We start from the raw sequence: 22,620 nt of genomic DNA on the forward strand, positions 1-22,620 counted from the left end.
TTCTTTCTTTTCTTCTTTAGTTGTAGTTTTGTTTTTCAAGACTTTCTTCGCGTCTTTTTCGAGTTGCGGCAGCTCGTGTTCACTCCTCTTCAAATTAAACTCATGACAACACGGAGCTGTTGCTGGAGGAAGTTAAATAGGAGGAGGAATCAATCAGCGGCCATCAGCTGATTGATTCACCTGCGTGAAGATGAGCGTGCGCCATTTGCTGCATTACCGCCACCATGTGGTAAGGAGTCTGCATGAAATTGTTCGCAATTCTACTACTGCAATAAATAAAAAACTACTACTACTATTTCTAATAATGTGTGTGTACATATATATGTATTATGGCATGCCATTCAGGAAATCAATTAAAAAATATATATATAATGAAAGTCTGAATATATCGTATATACAGTATATATATATATATGTGTGTGTGTGTGTGTGTGTGTGTGTAGTATACATATATAAGTATAATATATATATTAATACCTTAAGTTAAATATTTAAAATGTGAAAATAACAACAACATATTATTAAAAGTATTTCATATGTTCATTCATCAACACATATATAGTTATGCAATACACTCACACACACACAAGAGAAGGGCCAATGGTTTTATTTTGGTCTTGACCGGACCAATATGGTGACGACGATGACGTGTGGTACGGAAGCCTGTTCAGTTTTTTGGGGCTTCTGCGCTGTATGTGTTTATGGTAAATGTAGTTCTGTGACACGGCGATTAAATGTGTTATAGGAACAAGTGTATGAAAACTACAACTCCCATATCAAGTCCGAAATGTTTAGGAAGTAAATCGGGAAGATGAAACTAAAATGACACCGACGTTTTGATTGTATATATTAGGATAACAGAAGCACAAATGCGGTTTCTGTTGAGTCATGGCGACATCGTGGTTTCTCGAGGAGGAAAGGATGGGTTTGTGTTGCTAAGGTTAGCAAAGTTATGCTAGCGTCATCCCGCCGTGTTAACGTGGAAGTATATTAGTGTATGCTAAGTTGTGACAGCTCGGAGGAATGTGAGGACTTCACGTTCAGCAACAGGAGAGACTATTATTAAGTTAAAAAATAAACTAGAGCTACTTGTTGGAGCGGCTACGTTAGCCTCGTCAATAATAAAAGGATGGAACAAGTTAGTGAAATGGTGAACGGCTGCGTTCACATCAGCTATGTGGCAGAGGAGGAGGAGGAGGAGTGAAGCTGCTGCAGCACAACTACACGATTGTTCCTCTGTGCTGCTTCAGTCGTGGAGTGCAGTGAAGAGCCAAAGACACTGTACACAGTCCTCAGGTACTTTGAATGTGTTTATCATTCGTCATTGATGTAACTTGTTAAAACTGTAAGTATTCACTGTTTGGGACATTGACGTGTGTGTGTGTGTGTGTGTGTGTGTGTGTGAGTGTGTGAGTGAGAGAGTGTGTGTGTGAGAGAGTGTGTGTGCTCTGATGTGTTGAGTCATAGTTTTTGTTTTTACCTTCTTCGGATTTTCTGCTAATATCTTCCAGTTACAAGTTAATTTGCAAGGTTTTTAATTCTCCAATATTATTGAATTTATATTTATTGGATACGTACACACACAGTTCATATAAATAACCTTTTGTTTATTATGTGTGTTTATCTGCAGTTGACACACTGCTTTTTATCTTTGCCTTCTCTTCATCTTTAGTTAGTTTTAGTCGTGGTGTTTATTGGGAGTGGGTAGTTCTGCAATGTTGCATGACTGCATATTTGTCAGGTCTTGGTCTTTTTTCACGACTCGTATTATTATCTTATTGTATCTGCATTGTTGCATTACTCCCCTCTGTCTCTTTCCTTTGGCTTGTAGAGTTCCTCTTCGGTGCTCCTCCTGAGTCGCTGTTCGTCCACAAAAAGAAGATCGGGCAATGGGAAGAGAAGAAATAAGTAATACAACATCACGACTAACCTCATCCTGTGGGGCACCACCTAAGGGACTAGAGTAGGTCTGGGCAATATATCCACCATATTATTATTATCTGTATCATGACACAAGACAAGATATCGTCTTAGATTTTAGATGTGATGTCTTTCCCTGGTTTTAGAGGCAATGATAAGTATCATATTTATTATATTGACTACATACATGAATACATATTGAATTTGCGATATATAAAAACGATTATAAATTAAATATGATATATATTCATTAAAAAAGTGCATGGAATGATAGCACTCCTTTAATTATAAGCCTAAATATTTGTGTTATAGGTATATATTTACTTTCAAACATCTGAGTTATGAGTCCAGAGAAACGAGCTGTGTACAGATATACGAGACATGTCGGTATATAGAATACAAATATCAGATAGTATTTATAAGCACTATCGCCCAGCCTTACAGAAATATTGATTTATATTCCAATATATATTGTCAAGTTATATTTAAAATAGTATATTGTGATAATGTTTTTATCCCACATTGACTAGCCCCGGAAGAGAGGAAAGGAAAGAAGTAATGGTTGATTAAATCCAGTTGCAGGACACAGTACAGCAATACCATGCACATCAACGGCCACAAAATACTACCACCAATCAAAACTGAGTTAACTGTCCGTATCTCTTCCATTCTGAGCATCTTCTTCTCCTTCTTCTGCGTGAGTGGTGGTGTCCAGTTGGCATCTACAGTGCTGCATCACCATCCTCCTCCTCTTTCCTTGACCTCTACTCCTATAATCACTAAAATCCATGAATCCCCCTCTTCCAGTCAAAACTGTACTGCACAGCAGTGACAATAGACAATAAATGTACCGACTATACTTCATCACATTATCTGGATCTGATTATTGGCCATTTCAACATCTACGCCACTAAAAACACAAGATTTGGTTGCAGGAATTAGATAAATGCCAAGTAACCAATAATGATGCAACTCCAATGGTTTTTTCTATCTGCTAATTACTTATATGCAATAGTAATATGACAAAATAATGTTTCACACATTATGCATCAATAATATATAGCTTTATAATGCTTTAATCATGTTTGCCCCCCCCCCCGACCATAAAAGTTAACATATTCACAACTTTATCCTCCGTGTGGGGGGAGCTGCATGGGGCCAATCCCAGCTGACACAGGGCAAAATGTGGTCTGTTGGCAGTACACCAAAGGGCCAGATCAACATATGATTTTAGTAAATGTAATACCCATACAAATTGAAGGAAATTCTGTGTATGTGCATGTGTGTATGTGTGTGTCAACAGCCAAGTACCAAACAGTGGTGCTATTGATTTTGAGCAACAGTAGCAGAGTGGCTGCAGTCCAGTCATAGGAAGACAGACAGAGGAGGAGTTTGTAAAGTTGAAAATGTCGTCACTCGGCTTGACTCATGCTCACAGAGGTGCACTCTGGCAGTACAGCAGTTTCTTAATGAGGCCCGTTAAGAAGCATTCCAAGCAGAAATGCACATGCACCGTCACAATAGGATGTGGAACAGCAAGTGTTACTGGATTTTTGTCAAGTGTTAGTTGCTATGGACTACTCCTAGCAAGCAGTTGGACAGGACACAGGTGTGTGTATACACAGCTGTTGTGTGTATCTACCACGCCCAGCCACGAAGACGAAATCCCTCTGTTGAGAAGCACAGGAAATCAAAGACGGATCATGACCCACATTAACAGAATAGTTATCGTAATAATCTGTGCTGAAGGGAAGTTCCTGTGTTTTTGTTATTGTGAGTGAGTCACGTGGCTCTTCGAGAAAAAAACAATTTAATACATATACTGTATACACTAGAGAGTGTAGTGTTGTTTTTATACTTTCAACAGTATTGTTTTCTTGTTTGTTCTTAGGTCTTTTACACTCTTAGAAATAATAGTGCTAAGTAGAACCATATACGGTTCTTCGGCTTGTCCTCATAGGAGAACCCTTTTTGGCTCCAGGTAGAACCTTTTTATAAAGGTTCCACCAAGAACACTTAAAACCCTTTATTCAGTAAAGGGGTTTTAAAGGGTTCTCTTCATCAAAATGGTTCTTACTGGAAACATTAGTGTTACCAAGAACACTTATAAAGGTTCTACCTGGAATCCTTTTGGAGGGTTCCACCAAGAACCCTTTTAAAACCTTTAAAAAATAAGGGTTCCAAAGGGCCCTTCTACAATGGCTGAGGTTCTACCTGGAACCATTTGCTTCTGAAAAACCCTTTCACGAAGGAAGGGTTTTCCAAGGGTTCTTGGTAACACTAATGGTTCCATTAAGAACCATTTTGATCCAGAGAACCCTTTAAAACCCCTTTCCTGAATAAAGGGTTTCAAAAGGGTTCTAGGTGGAACCCTCCAAAAGGGTTCCAGGTGGAACGTTTATGAAAAAGTTCTAATGGGGACAAGCCGAAGAACCTTATATGGTTCTACTTAGCACTTTCATTGTTCAATGATTGTTGTGTGATTGTCTTCTTTTTCTATAATTACAACTCTCTCTCTCAATTTTTTCCCCAGGTGTCATCATCTCAATCCACGGCCGCCCTCTGGTGCAGACAGCAGTAGAGGTTTGGATGCAGGGTGCTTATTGGCTGCTATGCCTCAGCCTGGCGGGGGCTGTCGCGAAGAAGGAGCACGACGCCCAGAATGCCCACAAACCTCAGCAGAGCAAGGGTGTCACAATTGGCCACAGCTGGGTGTCCAGCAACTGCAAGCAGCTGGTGGCGCTCCTGCGTCGGAAGAACGTGGTCGTGAGGAAGCTGGCTGACGCCACGGATGCTGTTGGAAGAGACCAGACGCTTCCAGAGGCCGAGAGGCTTTTCAAGGTACCAAGGGTTTTTGTTGGGAGCAGAAGTGAAGTGGAGCCTCATCCCTCTGGTCCATTGCATAATATGTGACACACAATTAGAGCTGTAACTAACCATTATTTTCACAAGTGATTCATTATCTGTTAATCGATCGAATCGAAGTAGTTGTTGTCAATGTCAGAAAATGTTAAAAAGTGTTGATCAGCGTTTGTCAAACCTGGAAATAATGAAAATGATTCACTTTTAATGATCTCTTTGCTAAACCAAGCAAAGAAACAAAGAAAATATTCACATTTAAGTCACATTAAATTTAGCAGTGAAGCTTTAAACCCATTAATCTATGATCGATATAGTTGACGATTAATTTAGTCATGGATTAATCAGGTAATCAAGTGTCAGCTCTATATTCAATGGTTGCACCTCGCTCCAGCTAGCTTGATAATTTCAGCCACTTATAAGATTAGAATATTTTAGATTTTACTTTATTAATCCCACACTGGGGAACATGATCTTGTTATAACAACAGGGGGAGAAGACAGTACTACATTATGATATAAAATAAGCCCATTTATGCATTGCTTATTCTATATTTATTAAAAAATATAACATACACATGCAAAAAAAAGTACAATAATAATGCAATAAATGAACAATTGTACAGGTATGCAAAAAGTGTTTTTAAATGCCAGTGCTAGAAATTTAGTATAACTGCAAACCAAATTACTAAAAAAGTATTACTTATTTATTGTTGTTATTGTTATTATTATTACTTATTCAATTACTAGAAATTATATATTTAAAGATCATATTGAGTGGCTTCAGGGAAAGAGGATGTACGGTCTTTTATAGCTTAATGAATGACCACAGTTGCTTTATTTGTCTTCAGGTTCACACACTTGAGGTTTTTCAGAAAGAGCTCAATGACAGCGAACACCTGGTGTTCCAAGCAATGTTCAGCCTGCAGAGGGCGCTGCAGGGCGACTACAGGGACGTGGTGAACATGAAGGAGAGCAGCAGGCAGAGGCTGGATGCCCTCAGGGAAGCAGCCATAAAGGTGAGGACGCTGTGGTCTCAAGCATTACACTTCCTAAAAGGTTAAAACAAAAACAAAAATTACATTTAACAACATCCAGTCAAAACCTTAGAATGAAGCCACCCTGAGGCTTCACCTGCAGGGATGGTGGACTTTTCATCATAGACTTCTTCTCAAACCTAGTCCATGTCTGATCAGGGCTTTGTTCTCCCCCCTTTAGGTGGAGCAGGAGTATGTGGAGCTGGTGGCTGTTGAGAAACACCTGCAGGAAGCTGCTAAGAATGCTTTAGCCCAGAACCAGTCTCTGTCCATGCTGGACGAAATCCTGGAGGACGTCCGGAAGGCAGCAGACCGACTAGAGGAGGAGATCGAGGAGCATGCCTTTGACAAAAACAAACAGGTCCACGAAGAACAGTCTTTACGTCTCTGAGTGTCAGAAATGTCCAGATCCAGACACTCAATATTCTTTTTTTTGTTGTGTAGATGAAAGGAGTGAATGTCGAGGCGGTGTTGAGAGTGGAGGATGATGAGGAAAAAGGAGGGAAGAGGAATAATAAATCCAGGCAGAACGAAGTGGACGACAACCTGGGGCTGTTCATGCTCATCGATTCACAGAACAACCAGTACGTTCTGACCAAGCCACGAGACTCCACTATTCCGAGAGCAGACCATCACTTCATCAAGGTTAGTTACTCGTTTGATTGAGGCTAGATAGGAAGATTTAATATTAAATTAGTTTTAAACACCACCAAATATGTGGGCTATTGCTTTGTCTATGTGCAGGACCTGGTGTCAGTGGTGATGTTGTCCTTACCATGTGGCTGGATTTGCACTCTCGTCGGTCTTCCTCCAATGTTTGGATATATCGTCTGTGGCATCCTGCTAGGTCCCTCTGGTCTGAACAGCATCAAGGTGTGTGTGTGTGTGCATCAAAGTCAACGTCAGCTTTACTGTATTATCAATTCTTCACATGTACCAGACATACAAAAGGAATCGACATTTCGTTTCTCACTATCCTACGGCGAGGACAAGACGAGACATTACTTGCACCTCAAATGCTCTCAATGGCGCCTCGGTAGAATGTGCTCATGATGGGTGATGGAGCACTTGATGCAGTGTCGGTGGTCCAGGAGAGCTCCTCACTGATGTGCACCCTCAGGAATTTGGTGCTGCTCGCTCTCTCCACGGCAGCACCATTGATGGTCAGTGGCGGGTGTTGGGTGTGACCTCTCTGGAAGTCAACAACAATCTCCAGGAGGTTGTTGTTTCTGCACGAAGTGGTTAGAAGATTGTCCTCCTTCCTCTTTTTCCGTTTCTGTAATTCGAGTTCAAGTTCTTTCTTTTCTTCTTTAGTTGTAGTTTTGTTTTTCAAGACTTTCTTCGCGTCTTTTTCGAGTTGCGGCAGCTCGTGTTCACTCCTCTTCAAATTAAACTCATGACAACACGGAGCTGTTGCTGGAGGAAGTTAAATAGGAGGAGGAATCAATCAGCGGCCATCAGCTGATTGATTCACCTGCGTGAAGATGAGCGTGCGCCATTTGCTGCATTACCGCCACCATGTGGTAAGGAGTCTGCATGAAATTGTTCGCAATTCTACTACTGCAATAAATAAAAAACTACTACTACTATTTCTAATAATGTGTGTGTACATATATATGTATTATGGCATGCCATTCAGGAAATCAATTAAAAAATATATATATAATGAAAGTCTGAATATATCGTATATACAGTATATATATATATATGTGTGTGTGTGTGTGTGTGTGTGTGTAGTATACATATATAAGTATAATATATATATTAATACCTTAAGTTAAATATTTAAAATGTGAAAATAACAACAACATATTATTAAAAGTATTTCATATGTTCATTCATCAACACATATATAGTTATGCAATACACTCACACACACACAAGAGAAGGGCCAATGGTTTTATTTTGGTCTTGACCGGACCAATATGGTGACGACGATGACGTGTGGTACGGAAGCCTGTTCAGTTTTTTGGGGCTTCTGCGCTGTATGTGTTTATGGTAAATGTAGTTCTGTGACACGGCGATTAAATGTGTTATAGGAACAAGTGTATGAAAACTACAACTCCCATATCAAGTCCGAAATGTTTAGGAAGTAAATCGGGAAGATGAAACTAAAATGACACCGACGTTTTGATTGTATATATTAGGATAACAGAAGCACAAATGCGGTTTCTGTTGAGTCATGGCGACATCGTGGTTTCTCGAGGAGGAAAGGATGGGTTTGTGTTGCTAAGGTTAGCAAAGTTATGCTAGCGTCATCCCGCCGTGTTAACGTGGAAGTATATTAGTGTATGCTAAGTTGTGACAGCTCGGAGGAATGTGAGGACTTCACGTTCAGCAACAGGAGAGACTATTATTAAGTTAAAAAATAAACTAGAGCTACTTGTTGGAGCGGCTACGTTAGCCTCGTCAATAATAAAAGGATGGAACAAGTTAGTGAAATGGTGAACGGCTGCGTTCACATCAGCTATGTGGCAGAGGAGGAGGAGGAGGAGTGAAGCTGCTGCAGCACAACTACACGATTGTTCCTCTGTGCTGCTTCAGTCGTGGAGTGCAGTGAAGAGCCAAAGACACTGTACACAGTCCTCAGGTACTTTGAATGTGTTTATCATTCGTCATTGATGTAACTTGTTAAAACTGTAAGTATTCACTGTTTGGGACATTGACGTGTGTGTGTGTGTGTGTGTGTGTGTGTGTGTGAGTGTGTGAGTGAGAGAGTGTGTGTGTGAGAGAGTGTGTGTGCTCTGATGTGTTGAGTCATAGTTTTTGTTTTTACCTTCTTCGGATTTTCTGCTAATATCTTCCAGTTACAAGTTAATTTGCAAGGTTTTTAATTCTCCAATATTATTGAATTTATATTTATTGGATACGTACACACACAGTTCATATAAATAACCTTTTGTTTATTATGTGTGTTTATCTGCAGTTGACACACTGCTTTTTATCTTTGCCTTCTCTTCATCTTTAGTTAGTTTTAGTCGTGGTGTTTATTGGGAGTGGGTAGTTCTGCAATGTTGCATGACTGCATATTTGTCAGGTCTTGGTCTTTTTTCACGACTCGTATTATTATCTTATTGTATCTGCATTGTTGCATTACTCCCCTCTGTCTCTTTCCTTTGGCTTGTAGAGTTCCTCTTCGGTGCTCCTCCTGAGTCGCTGTTCGTCCACAAAAAGAAGATCGGGCAATGGGAAGAGAAGAAATAAGTAATACAACATCACGACTAACCTCATCCTGTGGGGCACCACCTAAGGGACTAGAGTAGGTCTGGGCAATATATCCACCATATTATTATTATCTGTATCATGACACAAGACAAGATATCGTCTTAGATTTTAGATGTGATGTCTTTCCCTGGTTTTAGAGGCAATGATAAGTATCATATTTATTATATTGACTACATACATGAATACATATTGAATTTGCGATATATAAAAACGATTATAAATTAAATATGATATATATTCATTAAAAAAGTGCATGGAATGATAGCACTCCTTTAATTATAAGCCTAAATATTTGTGTTATAGGTATATATTTACTTTCAAACATCTGAGTTATGAGTCCAGAGAAACGAGCTGTGTACAGATATACGAGACATGTCGGTATATAGAATACAAATATCAGATAGTATTTATAAGCACTATCGCCCAGCCTTACAGAAATATTGATTTATATTCCAATATATATTGTCAAGTTATATTTAAAATAGTATATTGTGATAATGTTTTTATCCCACATTGACTAGCCCCGGAAGAGAGGAAAGGAAAGAAGTAATGGTTGATTAAATCCAGTTGCAGGACACAGTACAGCAATACCATGCACATCAACGGCCACAAAATACTACCACCAATCAAAACTGAGTTAACTGTCCGTATCTCTTCCATTCTGAGCATCTTCTTCTCCTTCTTCTGCGTGAGTGGTGGTGTCCAGTTGGCATCTACAGTGCTGCATCACCATCCTCCTCCTCTTTCCTTGACCTCTACTCCTATAATCACTAAAATCCATGAATCCCCCTCTTCCAGTCAAAACTGTACTGCACAGCAGTGACAATAGACAATAAATGTACCGACTATACTTCATCACATTATCTGGATCTGATTATTGGCCATTTCAACATCTACGCCACTAAAAACACAAGATTTGGTTGCAGGAATTAGATAAATGCCAAGTAACCAATAATGATGCAACTCCAATGGTTTTTTCTATCTGCTAATTACTTATATGCAATAGTAATATGACAAAATAATGTTTCACACATTATGCATCAATAATATATAGCTTTATAATGCTTTAATCATGTTTGCCCCCCCCCCCGACCATAAAAGTTAACATATTCACAACTTTATCCTCCGTGTGGGGGGAGCTGCATGGGGCCAATCCCAGCTGACACAGGGCAAAATGTGGTCTGTTGGCAGTACACCAAAGGGCCAGATCAACATATGATTTTAGTAAATGTAATACCCATACAAATTGAAGGAAATTCTGTGTATGTGCATGTGTGTATGTGTGTGTCAACAGCCAAGTACCAAACAGTGGTGCTATTGATTTTGAGCAACAGTAGCAGAGTGGCTGCAGTCCAGTCATAGGAAGACAGACAGAGGAGGAGTTTGTAAAGTTGAAAATGTCGTCACTCGGCTTGACTCATGCTCACAGAGGTGCACTCTGGCAGTACAGCAGTTTCTTAATGAGGCCCGTTAAGAAGCATTCCAAGCAGAAATGCACATGCACCGTCACAATAGGATGTGGAACAGCAAGTGTTACTGGATTTTTGTCAAGTGTTAGTTGCTATGGACTACTCCTAGCAAGCAGTTGGACAGGACACAGGTGTGTGTATACACAGCTGTTGTGTGTATCTACCACGCCCAGCCACGAAGACGAAATCCCTCTGTTGAGAAGCACAGGAAATCAAAGACGGATCATGACCCACATTAACAGAATAGTTATCGTAATAATCTGTGCTGAAGGGAAGTTCCTGTGTTTTTGTTATTGTGAGTGAGTCACGTGGCTCTTCGAGAAAAAAACAATTTAATACATATACTGTATACACTAGAGAGTGTAGTGTTGTTTTTATACTTTCAACAGTATTGTTTTCTTGTTTGTTCTTAGGTCTTTTACACTCTTAGAAATAATAGTGCTAAGTAGAACCATATACGGTTCTTCGGCTTGTCCTCATAGGAGAACCCTTTTTGGCTCCAGGTAGAACCTTTTTATAAAGGTTCCACCAAGAACACTTAAAACCCTTTATTCAGTAAAGGGGTTTTAAAGGGTTCTCTTCATCAAAATGGTTCTTACTGGAAACATTAGTGTTACCAAGAACACTTATAAAGGTTCTACCTGGAATCCTTTTGGAGGGTTCCACCAAGAACCCTTTTAAAACCTTTAAAAAATAAGGGTTCCAAAGGGCCCTTCTACAATGGCTGAGGTTCTACCTGGAACCATTTGCTTCTGAAAAACCCTTTCACGAAGGAAGGGTTTTCCAAGGGTTCTTGGTAACACTAATGGTTCCATTAAGAACCATTTTGATCCAGAGAACCCTTTAAAACCCCTTTCCTGAATAAAGGGTTTCAAAAGGGTTCTAGGTGGAACCCTCCAAAAGGGTTCCAGGTGGAACGTTTATGAAAAAGTTCTAATGGGGACAAGCCGAAGAACCTTATATGGTTCTACTTAGCACTTTCATTGTTCAATGATTGTTGTGTGATTGTCTTCTTTTTCTATAATTACAACTCTCTCTCTCAATTTTTTCCCCAGGTGTCATCATCTCAATCCACGGCCGCCCTCTGGTGCAGACAGCAGTAGAGGTTTGGATGCAGGGTGCTTATTGGCTGCTATGCCTCAGCCTGGCGGGGGCTGTCGCGAAGAAGGAGCACGACGCCCAGAATGCCCACAAACCTCAGCAGAGCAAGGGTGTCACAATTGGCCACAGCTGGGTGTCCAGCAACTGCAAGCAGCTGGTGGCGCTCCTGCGTCGGAAGAACGTGGTCGTGAGGAAGCTGGCTGACGCCACGGATGCTGTTGGAAGAGACCAGACGCTTCCAGAGGCCGAGAGGCTTTTCAAGGTACCAAGGGTTTTTGTTGGGAGCAGAAGTGAAGTGGAGCCTCATCCCTCTGGTCCATTGCATAATATGTGACACACAATTAGAGCTGTAACTAACCATTATTTTCACAAGTGATTCATTATCTGTTAATCGATCGAATCGAAGTAGTTGTTGTCAATGTCAGAAAATGTTAAAAAGTGTTGATCAGCGTTTGTCAAACCTGGAAATAATGAAAATGATTCACTTTTAATGATCTCTTTGCTAAACCAAGCAAAGAAACAAAGAAAATATTCACATTTAAGTCACATTAAATTTAGCAGTGAAGCTTTAAACCCATTAATCTATGATCGATATAGTTGACGATTAATTTAGTCATGGATTAATCAGGTAATCAAGTGTCAGCTCTATATTCAATGGTTGCACCTCGCTCCAGCTAGCTTGATAATTTCAGCCACTTATAAGATTAGAATATTTTAGATTTTACTTTATTAATCCCACACTGGGGAACATGATCTTGTTATAACAACAGGGGGAGAAGACAGTACTACATTATGATATAAAATAAGCCCATTTATGCATTGCTTATTCTATATTTATTAAAAAATATAACATACACATGCAAAAAAAAGTACAATAATAATGCAATAAATGAACAATTGTACAGGTATGCAAAAAGTGTTTTTAAATGCCAGTGCTAGAAATTTAGTATAACTGCAAACCAAATTACTAAAAAAGTATTACTTATTTATTGTTGTTATTGTTATTATTATTACTTATTCAATTACTAGAAATTATATATTTAAAGATCATATTGAGTGGCTTCAGGGAAAGAGGATGTACGGTCTTTTATAGCTTAATGAATGACCACAGTTGCTTTATTTGTCTTCAGGTTCACACACTTGAGGTTTTTCAGAAAGAGCTCAATGACAGCGAACACCTGGTGTTCCAAGCAATGTTCAGCCTGCAGAGGGCGCTGCAGGGCGACTACAGGGACGTGGTGAACATGAAGGAGAGCAGCAGGCAGAGGCTGGATGCCCTCAGGGAAGCAGCCATAAAGGTGAGGACGCTGTGGTCTCAAGCATTACACTTCCTAAAAGGTTAAAACAAAAACAAAAATTACATTTAACAACATCCAGTCAAAACCTTAGAATGAAGCCACCCTGAGGCTTCACCTGCAGGGATGGTGGACTTTTCATCATAGACTTCTTCTCAAACCTAGTCCATGTCTGATCAGGGCTTTGTTCTCCCCCCTTTAGGTGGAGCAGGAGTATGTGGAGCTGGTGGCTGTTGAGAAACACCTGCAGGAAGCTGCTAAGAATGCTTTAGCCCAGAACCAGTCTCTGTCCATGCTGGACGAAATCCTGGAGGACGTCCGGAAGGCAGCAGACCGACTAGAGGAGGAGATCGAGGAGCATGCCTTTGACAAAAACAAACAGGTCCACGAAGAACAGTCTTTACGTCTCTGAGTGTCAGAAATGTCCAGATCCAGACACTCAATATTCTTTTTTTTGTTGTGTAGATGAAAGGAGTGAATGTCGAGGCGGTGTTGAGAGTGGAGGATGATGAGGAAAAAGGAGGGAAGAGGAATAATAAATCCAGGCAGAACGAAGTGGACGACAACCTGGGGCTGTTCATGCTCATCGATTCACAGAACAACCAGTACGTTCTGACCAAGCCACGAGACTCCACTATTCCGAGAGCAGACCATCACTTCATCAAGGTTAGTTACTCGTTTGATTGAGGCTAGATAGGAAGATTTAATATTAAATTAGTTTTAAACACCACCAAATATGTGGGCTATTGCTTTGTCTATGTGCAGGACCTGGTGTCAGTGGTGATGTTGTCCTTACCATGTGGCTGGATTTGCACTCTCGTCGGTCTTCCTCCAATGTTTGGATATATCGTCTGTGGCATCCTGCTAGGTCCCTCTGGTCTGAACAGCATCAAGGTGTGTGTGTGTGTGCATCAAAGTCAACGTCAGCTTTACTGTATTATCAATTCTTCACATGTACCAGACATACAAAAGGAATCGACATTTCGTTTCTCACTATCCTACGGCGAGGACAAGACGAGACATTACTTGCACCTCAAATGCTCTCAATGGCGCCTCGGTAGAATGTGCTCATGATGGGTGATGGAGCACTTGATGCAGTGTCGGTGGTCCAGGAGAGCTCCTCACTGATGTGCACCCTCAGGAATTTGGTGCTGCTCGCTCTCTCCACGGCAGCACCATTGATGGTCAGTGGCGGGTGTTGGGTGTGACCTCTCTGGAAGTCAACAACAATCTCCAGGAGGTTGTTGTTTCTGCACGAAGTGGTTAGAAGATTGTCCTCCTTCCTGTAGTGAGTCTCATCGCCCTTGGTGATGGTTATGGTGGAGGTTGGTACTCCTGATGTCACAGGACGGGTTGGCTCTCGTTGTTCTCAGGCCAGGTTCATGCCCGGCTCTGAAGGCGTTGTCTCCGGCCTTCTTGGAAGCCTGTGGGCATCCCCCGTCAGCCATGGCTTCCCGGTTAGCCGGCGCAATGATGGTGTTTGTGTGAGTCACATCATCGATGCACTTCGAAGCTTTGTATGTTCCTTTGTGGGTAGTATTGGGAAATCAACATGCTGGTGAAGCTTTGGAAGGGAAGTCTTGAGATCAGCATGATTTCAAATCACCGACGAGGATGATGAAAGCATCTGGGTGTGCTGTATGTTGTTCATTGATGGCCTGGTACAGTTCAGTGCAGTGCCGGAGGGTGCAGAGTGTGTGTGCAGTGTTAAGTCCGGGACACCACCCCAACTGTCAATAATAAGTGTCCATATCCCTGTTGGAGCAGTGTGTGCAGCACTGTTGGCCCTTGTTGTCAGGGCTCCTGGCTTTCCCGGAAGGATTCAGCATGTTGGATCACTGTCGCCATCTGTTGACGAGACAGATCACTGTGACTGAGTTTACCCCTGAGCAAGGTGACCAATTCCCATTGCTCTCCATTGATTGGGTTAACTGGACACTCTTAATTGATCCCAGTATTATACTAGACCTTTATTAATAATCATTAAGCACATATTAACACCTTATTCTACATAAACTTATTCTGCCTCTATGTCGACATGAATTAAGATTGTTCCTGCATGTGGTGGTAATACGTGTTTAATATTTACGAATAAAGGGCTAGTATGCTACTTATATGCATGTTAGTAAGCACTTAGTTAACTTATGTGTTCCCTAATCTAAAGTGTTACCATTTTAACATTTAAGAGGCTGAAAATTCTGGGACTTTGTTTTAAATAATCTATCTATAAAGCAAGTTGCCTCTCGGGAGTAGTATCTCGGAATGACTTGAAATTTACCATCATAATAGTCTGCATCGCCTTGAATAAGCAGCCATTGAAAATATTTGCAAATCTCTTTAGGAGTAATTTAAATGAATTTTTTTTAAATTCAGGAAATGATCCATTTGCCCTGATGCACTTTGACAGTGAGCTGAGTTTCTTCTCAAAAACAAAAAGTATCTCGGAATGACTTGAAATTTACCATCATAATAGTCGACATCACCCTGAACAAGGATCCGTTGAAAATATTTGCAAACCGCTTAAGGAATATTTTTAATGAATTTGAGTTTGAGTTTTTTTGAGTTTTCTGTTTTTCTGTTCAGGTTTAAAAACAGAAAAACTATTCAGTTTTGGTTTTCGATTTGGTTTTTTAAAACTGAATAACCAAAGAACAAAGCATACAGGGATTAATTTAGTGATTGATTAATAACTGATTAGTTGCTTCAGCCTTGATTAGGCTAATTGGACACTAAATTTAGTATAGTTGTACCTGTGAGAGTAAATTGTCACAGGATAAAGCAGTAGAAAATGGATGCATGGTCATCTGGAGAGATTTTATAAGAGTGTATATGTGATCATATTCTCAATAATGGAATATCCATCCACTGATATGGAAAGTAATTTCCTCTCACACACACGTGCAGAGCATATGTGCTTTTGACTCCTCAGCTGTAGTTGATGTGGTGTGTGCAAGTGCACCACACTAATTCTGCAGCTCTGATAAACCTCTGTGCTGGTTGTTGATGTATATATTTGTCTCTGTGTTCCAGTCTATGGTCCAGGTGGAGACTCTTGGAGAGTTGGGTGTGTTTTTCACTCTTTTTGTGGTGGGGTTGGAGTTCTCACCTGAGCGCCTACGAAAGGTAAACAAAGAGATGTAAAATCATGATACTACGGGAAAGGATTAGGACCACACAGGAAAAAAATATTTGAGTTCTGACTTTAAACTCAGGATTCTGAGTTTAAAGTCAGAGCTCAAATATTGTTTTCTTGTGTGGCCCTAATCCTCTTCCGTATGATACAATAACATTGTAGAATAATATCCTTTTCTTTTTGCAAGTCATTATAAGTTGTATAGGTATACCAGTTGAAGCTAGAATGTGCTCTAAAACACAAACATTGGTGCTTCTTTCTACTCGTAAATAATTTTTTTGGCTAATCTGCTCCAGTAAAAATAGCTGTTTGTAAAGTGACTGAAGCAGTCACATAGGGACAAACTGAAATATATGTAAAATGTCTAAAAATAGACACATGATGCCAACGGAAGTCGTTCTATGTCTCTTGAGTCTTGTGTTAGTTGGTAAATATTCATATCATTTACTGCTCATTTCAAAATAGTTTTGACTAAGTATGGTAAAGTGGATTTTAGTCACTTGCTTTTCCTGTTTTAAGTGGATTTGTGTGTCTGTGTGTGTGTCTAGGTATGGAAGACGTCCATTCAGGGCTCGTTCTACCTGAGTCTGCTGATGGTGGGAGCCGGTTTGTTGTGGGGACAAGTGTTGCACATTCGACCCACGCAAACCGTCTTCATTTCCACATGTCTGTCCCTGTCCAGCACTCCGCTGGTGTCCCGCTTTCTTGCAGGAGGAAGCAGAGGAGACAAGGGAGGTACAGTATGCTGCTGCTGCTGTTGTCTGCATTTGTAATGAACACACGGTGCTCATTAAGATTTACGTTGAAGAGTCAATAAGCAACATTGCTGTGAGTGCTTGGCCACCACAAGCCACTTATTTGAAGCCACAAGCAAGTAAACTTTTGCTCGAGGTCTGATCTCAGATCTCAGATAGTTAGTTACGTTGTTTTGAGGGATGTAACGTGCATGAAAAACAAAGGAACCTAAAAAATATTAATATTTACCTAGATTTTTTTTAAAAAGGACAGAATGTGTTCATTCAATTTCCAAAAAATATGTCTAATTTTCAGCACTTTAGCAGGGATATTATTGATTTAAATGGACTTTCACTGGATCGTTTGACAAATAATGAACTTGATTTTATTACACTTTGGATTAATGTACTCAATTTGACCTATTTGTTAGTTTTGTGACCAGGGAATAACATGTAAGACGATTATAATTTCCTCAGGAATGACTAAAACATCTGTGTGTTTTTGTGTGTGAGACAGATGACTTGGATTACAGCAGTGTTCTTCTCGGGATGTTGGTGATGCAGGACGTTCAGCTTGGCCTCTTCATTGCCGTCATGCCAACGCTAATCCAGGCACAGGGTGGAGAGTTGGACAGGTCATATAGCCTCTTTTTTTTTCTTCATGTTTGTGTCCTCTCCGCTCAAAACACTCATACAGTGTACTGTACACATATAGAGTGCTGCTTTGCTAACGTGTTCCTCCCTCGTTGCTCCACAGCCTCTTGTTAGAAAGTGTCCATGTGCTGTACCTGCTGGCTCAGGTCCTGGTATCTCTGGCTGCTGTGCTGCTTCTGTGTTTGCTGATTAAATCTTCCCTGATTGGCCCTTATTATAAGAAATTGCACGCTGAGAGCAAAGGCAACAAGGAGATCCTGGTGCTGGGGATGGCAGCGTTTGTCTTTTTCATGCTGACGGTTCGCCCTTTATTCCTTTTTCAAAATGTCTCACCAGTCTGTTTTTTTTTTTGCTTGTGTTTATTTTTCTCTTCCTGCCTTGTTCTTTTAGGTGACTGATTTTCTAGACGTTTCAATGGAGCTGGGCTGTTTCCTGGCTGGAGCTCTGCTGTCGACGCAGGGTCACATGGTCACCACGGAGGTCATGGGATGCATCGAGCCAATCAGAGATTTCCTCACCATCATATTCTTTGCCTCTATTGGTCAGAAATGAGCTCTTTTGTTACCCCCGGGATTCTACTGAATGCGTGTTTTGTCTGCGTTGCAGGGCATCGGTAGCCCAGCGGTAGTGCCAGTCGTCGAAGGTTGCAAGTTCTCTATGCCCGTGTGTCTTTGGGCAAGACACTTAATATAGAGTATAGCATAGCATAGTCAGTGGAAGCTGACACGCTGACTCAAGTGGATGCGAATAACTTACGACGTCGCTACGGCTATGCAACGCAAAACATACACATTCAGTGAAATCCCAGGGTTAGGCTTTGTTCAGACTGCAGGCAAATCAGATTTAAGATTTGTGTGTCTGGACACACGACTTTGGTCACAGGAAAAATTGGAGGTGTGTCATCTCAGCCATGTAGAGCTTGTTGACTTTTGTCTTGGCGTGTTTCAACAGTAAGTGTTTTGACTTTGTCAATGTGTGCCACTAACACGAAACACTGAAAATATATTTAATATAGTTATAGTTAATATCTTTCTACTATAGTTCTACTAAGTGTAAATACTTGAGGGTAATTTAAGATACTAGTGCAGTGCTCGTAGGAAGTATGTATTCCTATAGTGGCTAGCTGAAGAATATTTTTCAGTTATGGTAATGCATGAGCTAGCTGTGTTGTGATTGTCAGCCACTGGTGTAGCTACTCTAATGCTAATCAAAAATGAAAACATTTGCGTTGTGCCTAATGAGGTTGCACAGTGTTTGTATTGTGTTAGCCCTACGCTAATGCTAATCGTAACCTCGCTAGCCATAAAGTAGTAGTGTGCTAATGCAAAATAAATATGCGCTCACGTATTGGTGAATACACCTCGTCATTTCAGTTGAACACCATGTTCTGCGGTGAACCATGTTCACTCCCAGCTCCCCACGCCAGACAGCGCAGCTGCTGCTGATGAGCCGCTGCCTGCCTGGTATAGCGTGATTAAAATGACTCCAAAAAAATGTGAAAATCAAGGATGCACACCATCGGTCCATGCTCAACACATATCCAAAATCTTAGGGCTATACAAGATATGCCCGTCTCAGACACACAGACACAACTTGCTTTATAGAAATGTGAATTTTTCTGACAGTCTGAACAAGGTCATAGAGGTTTTCAACACAAAATTGTGGCGTGTTTCCACTGGCTCGACTCGCCTCGCCTCGGCACAGCACGGTTAAGTTGTACCTGGTAGCAGGTACTTTTTTTTAGTACCTGCTCTGGTGAGGCAAGGTGAGCTGGGACCCAAGTGGAAAAGGGGCTTGAGCTCATTGTGTGTGTTTGTGTGTTGTTGTTATGTTCCAGGTCTTCATGTGTTCCCGACGTTCGTGCTGTACGAGCTCACCATCCTGCTGGTGCTAACGCTGTCACTTGTCATCATGAAGGTACTTCACCTTTGTCACCTTTGCTCTTCGTGTTTCCCAGGACATTCTCTACTCTGACTCAGAATCTGTATTATTTATTCATCCCTAGGGTGGAAATGGCTGCATTATATTTTCTCCATCAATAATTGAAATGTAATCTAAAAACAATATAAGCAAATAGGGCTGGGCTGTACTGTATCTAGAGTGTTAGATTTTGGATATCATCATATTTTGTTAAGGTATCTGCGATGACATTTCCTGATTTTAAAGGCTGTTGCATTGATAATCATCAATGTGTCCTCCTGTCCTTCCAGTTTGTCATGGCCGTGCTGGTGCTGACAGTAATATTGCCTCCGGGCTCTCAACACATACGATGGATTGTCTCCGCTGGCCTCGCGCAGGTCAGCGAGTTCTCCTTCGTCTTGGGCAGCCGTGCACGTAGAGCTGGCATCATCTCCAGAGAGGTCAGTGTTGACTGGTAATACAAGTATTGGTATTTATTTTATCCCACTCCATAGTTGTGTTTTTCTATTCTGCTCTAATTTCTATGTCTAAGGTCCATGTGTAAATGTCTAAAAGGGGACATATTATGCAAAATCAACTTTTTAATCATCTAAATCCTTATATTAGGGACTCTGGAGGCCCTATCAGTCGCCAAAATGTGACAAAAGATGACTCGGTCATGTTTTTGTGGTCCTCCTCAGTCTAAGTACAGGAGATGAAACGCGCAATGTTGACTTCTACACTCACTGGGACGTCATAATGCGCTAATTTCCTGGAATTGTTGTCTCGTGGAGCTCCGCTTTGTCCATAATACGGACAGTGATTCTAGCTGGAGAAAGACCCAGAGCATAGTGAGCCCTCCACATTTATACCTGAGCAACTACCCTTTCGCATTCCTCCAATAGACAAAGGAGTCTGCCTTTCTAGACCGTGCTTTCACACCTCTTTGTCTACTGCAGCTATCTAAGATTTCTAAGATAATATGATCAATAACATCTGTGTTCCTGTCTGCTTAGGTTTACCTGCTGGTTCTTAGTGTCACCACTCTCAGTTTGCTGCTGGCTCCGGTGCTGTGGAGAGTGACCACACACAGATGGGTTCCGCTGGCTGACCGCAAAAGAACCATCACCAAACGGACTTCAGAGCTTCCTCCGTAGTGAAGCTGTTTAACGACCAGCAGCGTCTTCATGAGCAGTGGACGTTAACTCTTCTTTTCCCATTCAGACATTCTTACAAGAACACTATGATGACTTAATGTTTCCTCTACCACTTCCTCTTATCTTCTTGATTTAAGAGACTTACATCTCCCCTTTCAGGTAGGTTATTATCGTCATCAGCTACATTTTGACCTGAGGTTCAAATGCCTTCATCAGATTGCTTGAAGGGATATTTTCACAACCAGCTTTAAAGCTGTAATGTGTACATTTTGAATATAAACAAATGTCTGTTAAATTCAAACCATTGTCAAATTAGTTTACACAATGTTTGTTGTTGTTTTTTTGTTTTGTTTTTTACCTTTATTTAACCAGATTAAGATAAACATTCTTATTTATTTACTGCGGTCTGGCCTTCGAGGGACAGGGAAATAGGGGCTATAAAACAAATATAAACACTAGACTAAGAAAACACGAACAAAGACACCGCTGATGCATACACGATGGCGATTTAGATCTCACGTAACCTAGCAACACTCACGGGAAGTGATTTGTCAACGGCAACATTGTGCTAGTCGAGTGAGGCAGCTGCTAGCATGTTGTCGTATAACTGAAAACAAAATAAGCGCCACCGAATGTTTTAGAAGTGCATTTTGCAGCTTAAACTTCCTGGTCGTTCAGCAAATGTTTTGTCCCCACCCACCCCTTTACTGCTGCTGTATACACACAAATGCTCCCTCACAAATGCTCCCTCAGTCAGGTCTGATAGTATTGCTTGACGGAGCCTGTTTTCGCAGCATACAAATAATACTTAACATTGTTTCTGTTCATGAAGACCAGACCAGAATAATAACATCAACAACAGTCACCAAAAGAGCACAAAAATCGAGATTTCCTTTCAGCTCTTGATTCTTTTAATGCACTAAAACGATAATAATCTGAATGAAACTCTCTTCTCGGTACTTCTGTGATTGTTTTTTTCGTTTACCAAACATTCACCTTTGCACTTTGAACCTCAAGTTTTTTTTTTTTTTTTACGTGAAGCAATCGCATGGACCAAATCTCAGGTAGTGAACTGAATTGTTATATTTTTTTAGGCCAATTGAAAAAGCAATACATACAAGTTTGAAGAGTTCAAACTCTCATACATTATCGTTAAGTATATTATATTTTTGACATATCTTGTGTTTTTAAATTCACGGAACATTTTGTTATGAAACTCACATTCCCAAAATCGGGGCTGTAATTGTACATTTTTAAATCGTAAAGCACCTTTAGAGCTCTAGGAACTGACGGCGTATACTGTACGTAACTAAGGTAACGCCCTGTGGCAGAAAACGACACTGTTCACCTATCGACGTCAAAGTTTAATACTAAACAGCGCGTAAATTAGACGGTATGTCAGAAAACTAGTCTCCTTGCCGGCTGTTTTCATCATTAAAGTGAAGATGACAGGCTTTTTACTGGATCTCCAAAGATCCAGAGAGACGATGGGAGTAAAGTCGCTGTGATGGAACGTGCTCAATACAACAGATTTTGTGGATAACTCTTGGTAAATCATGGACTCATTTTCCTAAGAGCAAGTTTGCACAGCAATTATTCACACTACACTACTACATTATTATGGTCGACTCCAGAGTTTGTTTTTGTTTGTCACAAAGCCGGATCGTGTCCTCTTGTAAACTTCCAGTGGATCTCTGGAGTAAGATATAGGGAAGTTAATCTTTCCGTTTGATTGTAGTGCAAACCGTTTATCTGCTGTTATTTAATCGATCATACTCGTAGCTGTACGTTCAGGGTAGAATAAGAAACACGGCGTCTGCCGTTAATTCACTTGCACTGGTTCCTGCTGAATGTCAAAGTGTGTGCCTGCTCCAGAGGAAACACCGTGTCTCACTGTGAGGAGAATCACAGGGTCGCGTCTCATGCTGTAAAATGTTCTCATCGTTTAATCGTTCAAATGTTAAACTTTCATATTGTCTTACACATGTTTCCTGCGGTAGGTCAACAGGGAAGGTGTTTGAGTTTACATGTACGTGTGCTGGAGGTAGTGACTGTCGAAAAGAAATGCTGTTACTGTCAAAATGTTCATGTATAATTAAATTATATATATATATATATATATAAAAGTAACCCAAAAG

At 40.7% G+C, this 22,620-nt stretch overlaps 2 protein-coding genes across 2 annotated transcripts; both read left to right on the forward strand.

Moving 5' to 3' along the window:
• Positions 1-1,837: 1,837 nt before the first annotated feature.
• Positions 1,838-9,019, forward strand: LOC310928346 (transmembrane and coiled-coil domain-containing protein 3-like; the record flags this gene model as incomplete). The annotated part of the gene is made up of 7 exons (XM_083890870.1): positions 1,838-1,967; positions 4,454-4,761; positions 5,630-5,797; positions 5,997-6,176; positions 6,260-6,460; positions 6,560-6,851; positions 8,943-9,019. The coding sequence occupies exons 2-7, from the start codon at positions 4,510-4,512 to the stop codon at positions 9,017-9,019; spliced, it is 1,170 nt and encodes a 389-aa protein (XP_083746996.1). The 5' UTR covers positions 1,838-1,967; positions 4,454-4,509.
• On the forward strand, positions 8,942-20,537 carry tmco3 (transmembrane and coiled-coil domains 3). Its single transcript, XM_083890712.1, has 14 exons — positions 8,942-9,074; positions 11,565-11,872; positions 12,741-12,908; positions 13,108-13,287; positions 13,371-13,571; positions 13,671-13,799; positions 15,936-16,028; positions 16,587-16,773; positions 17,290-17,407; positions 17,530-17,725; positions 17,817-17,967; positions 19,264-19,343; positions 19,637-19,786; positions 20,342-20,537. The coding sequence occupies exons 2-14, from the start codon at positions 11,621-11,623 to the stop codon at positions 20,480-20,482; spliced, it is 2,046 nt and encodes a 681-aa protein (XP_083746838.1). The 5' UTR covers positions 8,942-9,074; positions 11,565-11,620; the 3' UTR covers positions 20,483-20,537.
• The last annotated feature ends 2,083 nt before the right edge of the window (positions 20,538-22,620 follow it).

This window comes from Microchirus variegatus (genome assembly GCF_963457635.1).
Source record: "Microchirus variegatus genome assembly, chromosome: 6".
Lineage (NCBI taxonomy): Eukaryota > Metazoa > Chordata > Actinopteri > Pleuronectiformes > Soleidae > Microchirus > Microchirus variegatus.

Bases quoted from the DNA above. Each gene is read 5' to 3' on its own strand.
- tmco3 (XM_083890712.1), top strand. From the start codon at position 11,621: ATGCAGGGTGCTTATTGGCTGCTATGCCTCAGCCTGGCGGGGGCTGTC. The intron at 16,029-16,586 runs GTAAACAAAGAG...GTGTGTGTCTAG, and splicing joins CACCTGAGCGCCTACGAAAG to GTATGGAAGACGTCCATTCA. The intron at 17,408-17,529 runs GTCATATAGCCT...GTTGCTCCACAG, and splicing joins CAGGGTGGAGAGTTGGACAG to CCTCTTGTTAGAAAGTGTCC.